Below are 12,298 nucleotides of genomic sequence, written 5' to 3'. Positions count from 1 at the left end.
GTGAGTCCAAGCTGGCACTGAATCTGGTAGTAATGAATGTCTGTTGTCTTCAGTTTGTACTGGTTAGTGTTCTGGTCCTTAGTTAGATGTCTGAAATTGTCAAATGAAGTTTCACCTTCTTTGACAACTTTTATTTTTAACAAGCCAAATGGATTCTGACCATTTTACTGCACCAAGATCATAAACTTTTCTGTCTAGACTACAACAAAGCCATGCGCATTTGGTCATCCTTTGCCCGGCCAGGTAAGCGGTGTAACTTTAATTCAGGATGATATTTAGAATCCACGTTACACAAGGGAACACAACAAGGTACGAAGATTTCTTCTTCGGGTCTGATGGCTCGTCGGTAGTTTCCAAATCTACAGTGAATTTTAGCATTGCGTTTAGTCTCAATGTAAAACGCATAATTACTCTCATAATATCGTAAGAAATCGAGCGTAAAATGACGTAAAATTCCACTCGATTGCTATTTTCGATCTAATGTTTTATTTTCATAGACTTTATAAGTCCAATAACTGAAAAAAAAGCAGAAAAAAGTATATTTTTTGAAGTACATACCTTGCGAAGCCGCCATGTTTCTTAGCCGTCGAGCAGGTTGTTGGTGACAGTTTTTTCACGATTTCGAGAAAATTATCGTGCTTTCCATCCAAAAATCGAGTCCGAACGAGAGATTTAGTAAGTATCTTACAGTTTTTGTGGATATTTCAAAAGGATTGAGCGTAATGAACAGAAAACTATTGTCTGAAGCCAGATATGCTTGACCTCACGAGAGTTTAACTTGGATATATCAACAAAGTTCAAGTGGCAAATTGGCCACCGTAACGATTACAAAAGCTGACGTTTCGAGCGTTAGCCCTTCATCGGAGCGAGAGTTTGTTTACTGGAGCGCTTGCTCTCCAGTTTTGTGTTGCAATGCAGTATCCAAGCACGTGACCTCCAGCTGCAAAGAGCCTATTGTCCACCACTTTCTTTTTTTTTTGGAACTCAAATCCAATTCTTCGCTTGCGCGATGCGAGAAAACCTGTTTAACCGGTACTCTACAATAGACGAGTACAAATACCGCGTTATATTTGTACTCGTCTAGGTGTAGTTGGATAATAAAAGCAGGTAGCCAGTCAATAGACACAAGGTGGACTGTTTCTGTGGGTGTGGTTCGTAAAGATTGCAGGCCAGAATGATAACCTGCTTCTCGAGGAAAAAGTACGTGAGTGGTATTTCCATTGAAGTTGTTGCTCACAGTTCCTCCTCGGTTCCTCGGTTTCTCCAAATCTCTTGATTTTGTCAATATGTAGTTAGTGCAGGTGCGCGCGTAATGTTCACACGTGCACTTTAGTCACGGAACAATATTGGCCTGGCAGCCATGTTTACGGTAAAAGGCTTTTCTGGGCATAGAAGATCATAGCAGGAGCTCATACTCGTATGTTAATCATCAAACTGATAAAGATAAAATGTACAAAAATACTACAATAATGATTTATATTGAGGAAATTTTTTCACAAAAAGTGGTTCTCGAGAAGGAACTCGAAGATTAAGACTAAACTATATACATAAAAAAAAGAAAAAAATTACCAGTAAATTAAAATGTTAAAAAAAAACATGTCGCTTGAATGTATTAAGAAGAAGAAGAAGAATAAGAAGAAGAAGAAGAAGGAAAAGAATGGTTTATTCAATACCTTAATAGCAGCATGGACTGAATTGCTAAGGTTTACGATGAATAGAAGGGGAAATTTTATAAATATAATTACAAAATTACTTGCATGCTTACAATAAGAATCCTGCGACTACGACTACGAATATAAAATTTTAGAATTAGCGCGGTTGAATTGCTAAAAAAAACTACACATTTGTTGATAAAAGTGTCACGACACCTATTGGTCTTACATGGCTTTATACGATATGGTCTAGCCTTCCTGAGGTCCTTAGTTGGTCTCTCATTGGAAGGAATAAGAGGGTGCAGAACATCAAGTGGGTTATCTACAATTTTGTTAAAAAATGTTTTGCATTACATTAGTAGATTCTCTTACTACCTGGCTAAGTGAATTTAAGCCATTTACAGCATGATATATATGCGGTTCTTTGTTTTCCCCAGTTCTCCCTCACGCTGGGGAGTCTAAGATTGACTTTATTTCTTGTGTTGTAGTTATGTTGCTGTTGCTGTTACTAAAGTCAATTCATGGTTTATAAATCCATATAGACACTGTCTACAGGAACACATCTTCGCTGGAAACGCCTTTTCTCCAACGGTATCCACTTCAGATTCGCTAATGCATGCGACGCAAATGAATACTGCCTTATTTTGCAAAACTTCTAGGCTAAACATTAAAGTTACATTGTGCTTGTCACCCTAAACTAGATCTGCGTACTCAAATAAGGGCATGACAAGACTTTCATAAAAGGATGTGCGCCCTTAACGGTAATAAATGCTTAACACGCTTGAGTAGCCCATGCCTTTGGTTAATTTCCCTGCAATGTATTCGACATGATTAGTCCAAGTAAAATCAGACGATATCAAAATTCAAAGATATTTAAAACAACTGACATTGTTCACGTAATGGTTAAAAATTGACACACTGAGTTAGAGCTGCTTTGTTTCTATTTTCCTGCTGCTGCCTATGATCATGCATTTGGTTTTGTCCAGATCAGTTCAGTGTTAATTAATGTTCACTTAGCCATTTAGCCAGCGCCAGGAGGTCTAGATTGAGCCAGTCAGTCGACTCCTGGGAGGACGTGGATCGCCGTGTCGTCTGCATAGAGAGACGCCTAACAGACACCAAAGACGCTTGGAAAATCGTTGATGTAGATGGCAAATAACAAGGGGCCCAAAATACTTCCCTGAGGAACCCCGTGGGTGACTGCCAACTCGTCGGACAACTCGCTCCCACAACATTTGCGCTGTTTCCTATTAGTGATGTAAGAGCGAAACCACCGAAGCGAGTTCTCGCATAAACCAGTCTCAGAGAGCTCGCGTAACAGAATCCCGTGGTCCACGGTGACGAAGGCCTTGGTTAAATCCAAAAACACGGCCCCACATACTTTACCTTGTTCTGCATTTAATGAAACTTCATCAGCAAAAGATGTCAATCCAGATTCAGTAGAAAGCCCGTTCCTGAATCCGAACTGTTTCCCCGTAAATCCATCATTCTTAAAAACTTTAAATTACTTCAAAACGATCCAGAGACAAGCACTATCTTTTCGCAGCCTCCGCTCATTTCATTCAAACGCGACAAAAACATAGGTAATTTTTGATCAGAAGTTCTTTTCAGACTAATGACCAACCAGGCACTTTTAAATGCGCTCGTGCACGATGCGAAACGTTTCCTTTCATTCACAACACTGATAAAATATCGGGAACTAACCGATCCATTAAGATCACCGATCACTTCACGTGCACCTCCGCCAATGTAATCTATTGCATAACTTGCACTTATTGCAAAAAGATATACATCGGCGAAACAGGCAGAAGACTAGGTGACCGATTCCGAGAACACCTTCGAGACGTGGAAAAGAATGACAAGGACACATCGAAACCAGTCGCTAGACATTTTAATTTACCTAATCATTCTAAGCAACATATGGCAATCTGCGGTCTTTCCTTACACTTAGGTAGCACGGAAAGCCGTAAAAATCTTGAACAAAAGCTCATCTTTCAAACCGGCAGTCTAAATCCCACAGGGATCAACGAACGCTTTTCATTCCACTAATTTATTCTTGTTTTTCTTGTTGCCATGCTCCCACCGATAACGTAGCTCCATTCTCTGCCTTTAAAAGCACACACAACCCACAATTCCTCTAGTCGCTCCGACGAAGGGCTAACGCTCGAAACGTCAGCTTTTGTAATTGTTACGGTGGCCAATTTACCACTTCAACTTTGTTGATATATCCGGGTTATTTTGTTTCCTCGTAAGTAGATTGTTGGTAACTAAGTACTGGTATAATTCTTAATGTACAGCTTTCTCAAGAATTTTACTGAGTGTAGGTAGGATAGAAATAGGTCGATAGTTCGACGCATTTGTCAGGTTTCCCGATTTAAACAAAGCTGTGATTTTTGAGCATTTCCACAATTTAGGAAATGTGCCAGTACGAATCCAAAAACTCAATAGCTTTGTGATAAATGGTATGATCGTGTAAGCAGAGGTCTTGAGCAGTCTCGCACTGATTTCGTCCAAGCCGTAAGCTGCTGAAGCACGAACTATTCCTGTAACTCGGTTTAGCGGAGCCGAGATAACGGTTGCTCTAAGACTACGTTACGATTCGACCTGGTATTCCCTTTTATGACAGCCAGGCGCCTGCCTACAGATGCACAAAAAGTATTCAAAGCAAATGCACGTAAATCAAAGTTAGTCAGTCACTAGAACACTTATAGGAAGTCGAGGAACAAGGTGAAGTGCTTAGTAAAATCTACCAAGACGAAAATATTATTGTGATATGATTTAGGAAGCCAAAGGGGATCATAATAAAATGTGGAAAGCTATAAACGAAGTTTGCAATCGGAACTTGACCTCAGGAAATGTTCAATGCGTCATATCCGATCGCATTTTGAACACCAAGTCTAAATTCATTGCGGTACCGGAATAACACCAGATTTAACAATGCGATGTTTATTATTGAAAAAGATCAAATGAAATATTCCCTGGCACATTGTCGAGAATGAAAACATTATTGATGACACTTCACTTACTTGGAAAAAATTCAATAGGTGGTTTGCAACCAATCTCTAGAAACACAGGTAACAATGGTGAAAGGAACAAATACTGGTGGACGAACAAAAGAAGATAATGAGATATCGATTGTTTAAGTCCACCAACATAGCGGCAATGACGTAACGTGCAAACCACCTATTCAGATGTTGCAGACGATCACGCTCCTGAGTATTTTTACTCGTTGTTTGTATTTTATACGGCATAACTCGTAAAAAATACTCAGCGATACTACAAAACAAAACGTCTAATAAGATATACATATTCTCAAGATTTTCATGAAATAAAATCGCTTCGAAATTCGTATAAGAGCGGTTCTCAAACATTCTTGGTTGAACTTTTATTTAAACACCGGCCTTCAAAATGCAAAATACCAGGTAATGGTCACTCAGCGGAACCGGAATAACACCAGATTTAACAATACGATGTTCATCAGTGACAAAAATCAAATCAAGCAGCTCCGCGAGGTGTCAGATATTCAAGTGGGCTCATTTATTAGCTGAGTCAAATCAAAAGCGCGCGAAAATTTGAGAAGTTCTCGTTTATCTTTCTCAGGAAAATTTGAATTTAGCATCAAATTAACGTTAAGATCTCCTAAAATGACTACATCCGATTTTCAAGATCAACGGCCTAGCATACTATCTCGCAGAAACGAAATAAAGGATTGGTTTGTGTATCTGGTACTCTATGGGCGCAACACGATAGCATTGGTTTGCATTTGTCTTCAATTAATTCAATCCATGGCCATAAACATTCCAGACCACCAGTATTGATATCGTTCCGAAAACGAACGCCAAATCTTCTCGAACGCATATGGCAACTCCACCATATCGATCTTGCCTTATGTACACAAATCCAGGGAGTTCATTTCTGCATCACTTGTAGAAGAATCCAGCCAAGTCTCGGACAAAGTTAGTACGTCAAAAGTTTTGTTGTTAATTTGCGAGAGCAATAAGAGCTAATGCAAAACAGGCACGATGAAAAAGCTTACAGAGCATTACACTCTTCAGCCGTCTATTAGACTCTTGCCTTCGGGTCGACTCGTTTCTATGAAATGAAGCACCCGTAACTTTAGTCCTGCAGTTCATTTGGGATGCAAAATATATCTCTCTGTCGTTAAGCAAAGGGCTCTTCCGTAAATATGAGACCTTGTAGCTTTCAAAAGAGTGAAAAACACATAAGTTTGCAGAGAGCCTTAAGCAGCGACCGACCGCCACGATGGATGATGCTTTATGACTATCAAAATCTTACGATAGATAATTATAAAGATTTATGCCTTTAGAAGGTTTCGTGAAATTACAAAGTTCAAACATATAGATTTGGTTAGGGAGCTAGTGCAGATTTATGGAGAAATGGCCCATTTTTGTCACTCTTTTATTCAGGGAAAGTAAAGTGTTCAAACTTTGGTTTCAGTTCAGTTGACTTTTGATCATGTTTTTTTTCTGCTCAATGTAAAAGTAGGTAGCAATAATTAAGCCTTTCTCCAAGATAACCTTTTTTTTGTTGTTAATCCAATAATAATAAAAAAATTATTACAGTCACTTGTCATCATTTTTCTTGTGATCAATCATATTTTTATATTTATTATTTTCTAATTATAATACACAGTGCCAACCCTTTCATCAACTTTTCCACAATTGAATACAAGATAGCAACTCACTTTAAGCAGGTAGTTGCTAGAGAAAGAAAAAGGAAGAGAGCTCATCGTCATATCTCCTACATCAGTATTGTCTTCATGTTGGAATTACTTAAGCCAACACAGGAGCTAGACAGGTGCATGACCATTATAATATGAGGTTTCCGTGTATGTGGAAGCCATTGCTCGTAGTCGAGAGTAGGGTTATCCCCCCCCCCTCAAACAGTACCCATATTTACGTCTGCAAGAGGTGAGGCACTCTGAGAGTACACTATCTTGTGCTGACAACAATCATTCTACTGACAACAATCATTCACTTGACTCTGATGATGACTTCTGCACAGGTTGTCGAAACGTCAGTCACTACCACCGACAACAGTCCTTCTCAGGACTACACTCACCCGGACGATCAGACTACACCTTCACATCTTACCCCCGGGTTCAAACCATTTACTGCACTATCTTGTGCATGAACATAATGTGAAGATTCAGTTACCATGCCTTTTCCTCTGATCCTTATGATCGGAAAGGGTCAATCGAAAAGGGTGGAACCCTTATCATATTGCTCTATCATTAACGACTTTAGGCGACTTTAACGTTACTCGTTATCCCTTCCACGATTCCTCTTCCTTCGTTTTCTCATCCAACAATATGATTTGTGGATTGCTGCTATACTTTCGGTCCCAAATTGCCATTCCTAATTACCCATTTTCTCTTTTCCCGTTTCCCATACACGCTGCCTCGTGCCCATTACCGGATGTTCTCCGTTCTCCGTTCGTTCTCTTCATTTCTCATTCCCCGTTCTTCGTTTTTAGTAACATCTGTTACGGTCGGTTTCAATGCGCTTGATTGGTCTTGGCATCTTAAAACTGGTCCGTAATCATGCAACCTAACTGGCGCGTGAAAGGTTAAAATGAATGGATAAAAAGTACACGAAAGTTTTGTAAATTTACCTTATCGCATATTCATTAACACATATAATACAATTAGTGAGGAGATAGCCGGATCCCAGTGATTGAATAGACCTAGGAACGACTCGTTGAGAACTCGTGTTTGATGTCAGTGGTAGCTCTTCTGCGCTGAGGTACTGGAGAGAGCGTTACGTACAAAGAAACTTCTCCTTTACAAACTCGTTCCCTCTAGTGGATAGTGATTGGTTTTATGTCCGTTTCGTGAATTCGAATAGTCTGTGCACGATACATTTAGACATTGAACGAGGATGTCGTCCTCTCCATTTATATCTTCATGCCTTAGTGTGCGGCTCAAACCATTATTATTCGTTTATATAAAACTAGATAATCATTCAAGAGCTGTAGTCTTGTCGCGTATTTCTTAAAAATATGACAAAGATGTGAGGTATTGGACTCTGTCCAATGCCATTAGAATGCGGAGCGCCAGATGGTTAATGATTGACTCTGGTTGAAATACGTTTATCCAATATATCAATTTTAGTTCGCCTTTGTACTGTTCACACGTTGCTTTCTGGTCATAGCTTTCGTCGTGGAGCAACCTTCGCCTTCCATTGTGGTGCGCCTGTTGAACTTATCAGCCTTCAAAGCGACTGGTCTTCCGACGCCGTGCTCCTGTACATTTCCCAGCCTTTAGCACGTCGTTTGTCCGTGGCCCATCTTCTCACCAAGAACATTCCTTCATCCTGCACCCGATTCTTCCCTTCTCCATCCATATGTCTGGCGGCTTGGGCGGGCCGCATCGGGGGGGGGGGGGGGGGGGCCGGGCCTTATTCGGCTCTGCGCCTCTTCTCCTCCCTTGATGCGGCTCTGCTCTTACCGGAAAATAATAAAGTTGATTTATGTTACATGTATGTATCACCTTTATTTATCACCAGCGTAGGATTATGACATTTAGCATTATTTATTGTCATGTTTATTAGTGCTATTTTTGCGAAAGCGCGTGTACATCTGCCAAAGGCAAGCAGAATGGCCGCGCATTTACGCATCATTTTAACAATGAGAAGCCGTAGTTAGCCACCCAAGCTTGATAGTTACAGGAAAGTTGAGATTATGGATCAATCAATATTATCTCATTGAGGATGATGCTCGTCCTTCGTTGGCGAAGGTGACCACGACTTCATTTATTACTGGGCGTTGTGGGTGCGAAGACGACCGAAAAGTCCAATGCGGACACGGATTGCTGGGGTTTGGCCAGGTTGAGCCTAGGAAATGATCTGCATTGTAGTGGTTGGGTTTTCTTCTACCGCTCTCTACACACACCTCGCTGCCTACGTCACGACATCAGAATGAACCAGAGTGCCCCAGGCGGAGCAATCTTCTGCAGCTTGCTCCCAGGTGACAGGACAGACGCCACCGTGTTTCAAAGAGAATTTCATTGTGTCCCTTAAAGAGCTTCTTATCTCCTCCTTGAGAGAGCTTTTCTGGACGCGCACTATGTTAGCCTTCGCATTTACTACGCTCTTCATTGGAAAAGTTTGGGATATTTGCTGGAGAGAGAAATTCGTTGCTAATTTCAGCACAACTCTGTGATTGTTTAGCACTGGAGTAGAAATAACTGAGTTCTTAGAGAAGCGTTTTGGGCTGACGTGTCAGTTGCAATCGCTTTTATAAATCCTTCTCACAGTACTTTTCGATTTATTTAGCTTCATCAAATTGAAGAATTATTGATGATTCTTTCACCTTACTTGAGCCATTGAACTCTTGGCCACACAACAAAACCTTTTGTAATGTGGTCATTCAAATGCTCGTGTTTGACTTTAATCATCATCATTATCTTTTATTTGCCTTATTTCAACAATAAAAATATTTAATTACAGCGATAACGGCTAGAAGGCGAGTAGACCCAAGAAGCCACCGGGCTTATGAGAGAGCCACCTCATTTACAATAATCAATCAAGTAGATAAAAAGTGCTGCGAATGTGTGACTTGGCCAATTCAGTGATTTTATAAGTAAAAACGCTTGCAATTTCGTCTTAAAGCTGAGAAAGTTTGATGAACGAGTGACTGAAATAGGGGGAGAGTTCCAAATTTTAGGACCTTGGTAGAGAATTGCTTGAGATTTGTACGGCACAGATGCGTTCGATAATTACTGGCTGTTCTGGTATCATAGTTGTGAGTTTGGCTATTCCTTACAAAAAGATTGAGAAGCAATGGGGGCAATAATTGACTTGCAAAGCCGAGACATTTCTTTCACGCGAATCAGAAGCACACCGTTTCTCGAAATGTTCTAATAATTTTGTTTTTCCATTTCTTTTCCATTTCCATTTTGTTTTTCCGCCTCCCGGTTAGCTCAGTTGGTATAGCGCTGGACTGTTGTACGGGAGGTCGAGAGTTCGACTCCGGCCGGACCAACACTCAGGGTCTTTAAATAACTGAGAAGAAAGTGCTGCCTTTGTAATAATATTTGCAAATGGTTAGACTTTCTAGTCTTCTCGGATAGGGACGATAAATGGAGGTCCCGTCTCACAAGCCCTTATATGTGATAAAAATTGTGGGACGTTAAAGAAAAGAGTAGGGCACGTAGTGCCCGGTGTTGTGGTCTATCTTTGTGTAGTGTCTAATCTAGGGTGAATTGGAGAGGGAAGGTGAGATCAATACATGGACTGAAGTGGCTGCATATTGCGCCTGATGAATTCTGACGTCCGATCTCACCTTAACTGATTGTAAAGCGCGACTGATTATCTATATAGTAGTTTGCGCTATATAAATGTTAAATTGTTGTTGTTGTTGTTGTTCTTTTAGCTCCATATATATTTTATAATGCCCTATAGGACTCTTTTATCATTAACTTATTGGAATTTAAATTTCCCGTTTTGGGTATAGGCGTGGTTGATCACTTTGATGTAATTAAGGTCGTTAAGGAGTCGACTGGCTTTGAATCTCCAATTTGATGGACCATGTTGATGGTATTCAATGCTTGCCATTCTAAGGATGATTGCGGCGTAGTCAGTGTTAATTGCTACTTTAATTAACGTATTTAAACATCGTCTTGTAAGCAGTCACTAATTAACCAAAAATCCAATGAGCTCCTTTCTAGGAAAGGAGTTTTCTCACTCCACGTGAATTGTTTGGCAATTCTCCAAACGTTCATCAAATGGGCTGTAAAACAAAGCTCCTTGATTTGGCTAAACTATTCTTTTTGCACTGGTTTTCCTCCAGCAGTCGATACATGGATTTGGTGCGACGTTAAAATCACCACGAATGAGTAAAAGGGAGTCGATTTCCTTTTGATAAATAAAATCTTTCAGGTCCTACACTTTGTTAGGCACATAAATGGAATCTTGTTTTATCGTATTGAAAATAATGAAGGGACCTCCATGGTCTTGTTGGAACTCAATTATTTTTAAACCAAGCCCTTCTTTTGTAATGATCATTACACCTCTTGAATGTTCGTTTCCATGCGAATAATGTATTTCTCTTTTCCACTGTAAATTCCAATAATATTTTAGTTTGATTGCTTTTTAATTTTTTAGGAAACCCATGGACTTCTTCGTAGAGACTGAGCCAAATGGGGAAAAATATATATTACCACCTGAGCCAGACGAGCACTTTGGTAAGAGAAATGTTATTGGTATGATTTTTAGATTTTTTTCAAGCCACTAAAATATACCATTTGTAACCTTATGGAATCTAGATTAAGAATTACACGTCGCAAAAAGTAGATCTCTTTTTTAATATTTCCTTGCATGCCATATCCTTGTAATTAAGTATATCGACCTATCAATTTTGACTTAGAGGGGCTTGATTAACGACCGTGAAACCGGGGATCAATTGTACATGTGGCAACAGAAGCCAACAGAACTTCATGACACACTCCTTTTTTTTTTTTCGGTCAGGTAAGCCTCGGGTTAATTCTCTTTCTTGTCGATTGCATTCGTAAGTTAAATCATTACTCTCTATAGATTCCCTTTTGGAACAAAAAAGTTGTGCATCTCTTCCAACACTCAATATCTCTTATGCATGTGAGCTTCCCTATCATTTTATCAGAAAACGTCTTTCCCTCTCTTCTAATACCACTTGAAGTATTTAAAATTCGACCGTCTTTACCAATTGTTTTCAAATAGTATACACTTTTAAGGCTACTCACAGAAATCTGGCCAATCTCTCGCCGGCTTAAATCGCACGGGCCTCGCCGCTCCTGCCGCAGCGCCAATGAGCGCGTGCACGCAAGCTATATAAACCTACGCTTTACGAATGCTCCAAGGTTAAATCCTTTACATGACCGGCAAGCATAAGTAACTTTATCATATGACTTGTCCGGCCACGCTCGCCTTGCAATCATAGTAAACTGTAATAAAAACTGACGCGTATGTGCAGGGCCGACGGGTTGACGTGAGTCAGTCCGCAAAGAGCATGACTACTACAAATTCCTCAAATGTGATTAGTGCATCAGGTACTTTATTTTTTACTGATCATTATGTAGAGTTGAAATCGGACAGTGTGATCGAACAGTTGCTGTAATCGAACAGCCAATGTAGCCAATCATATTAAGTCCACTCACCTAAATCCAACTTAATCCAATTTAATTTAATTTAATTTAATTTAATAACTTCTAGAGCGCTTTTTTCATTCAATGATCAACAGCGCTTAACAACTTAGAATACTACAGTAAATTCAAATTTATAAAACTAATTACATGTACATTAATATTAAAGATGTATGTTAAAAATAAGAATAATATGGAATATCCATAATAAGGATCTTAATTAGGAATAAGGATCTTAATAAGGACCTTAACTAGTAATACTAATAAAAGTAATTGTCAGACAGGGTACTTTGAGAAAGCTGCACGAAATAAATAAGTTTTCAGCTTACATTTAAAAAATGGAAAATGATTGAATATCACGTAATTCAGCTGGCAGAGCATTCCATAAGTACGGGGCAGCAGCAGAGAATGATCTGTCCACCAACGTGGCAAGCATTTTCCCCTTAGGAGGGTCAAGTAATAAACTTTGATTTGATCTAAGATTATATACAGACGTAGGCTTGATTTT

The 12,298-nt window shown here is 39.6% G+C and overlaps 1 protein-coding gene across 1 annotated transcript in view; it reads left to right on the top strand.

Annotated features, from left to right (window-relative positions):
• Nucleotides 1–12,298, top strand: part of LOC148729325 (uncharacterized) — a 31,554-nt gene that overhangs the window by 5,937 nt on the left and 13,319 nt on the right. The window contains exon 2 of the mRNA XM_088762630.1: nt 10,778–10,857. Within this exon, the coding sequence (XP_088618756.1) occupies nt 10,778–10,857 (80 nt within the window). The remainder of the gene's footprint in view (nt 1–10,777; nt 10,858–12,298) is intronic.

This window comes from Stylophora pistillata, chromosome 6 (genome assembly GCF_964205215.1).
Source record: "Stylophora pistillata chromosome 6, jaStyPist1.2, whole genome shotgun sequence".
Lineage (NCBI taxonomy): Eukaryota > Metazoa > Cnidaria > Anthozoa > Scleractinia > Pocilloporidae > Stylophora > Stylophora pistillata.
The sequence above is the reverse complement of the archived record's forward strand: the minus strand, read 5'-3'. Positions and strand labels throughout refer to the sequence as shown.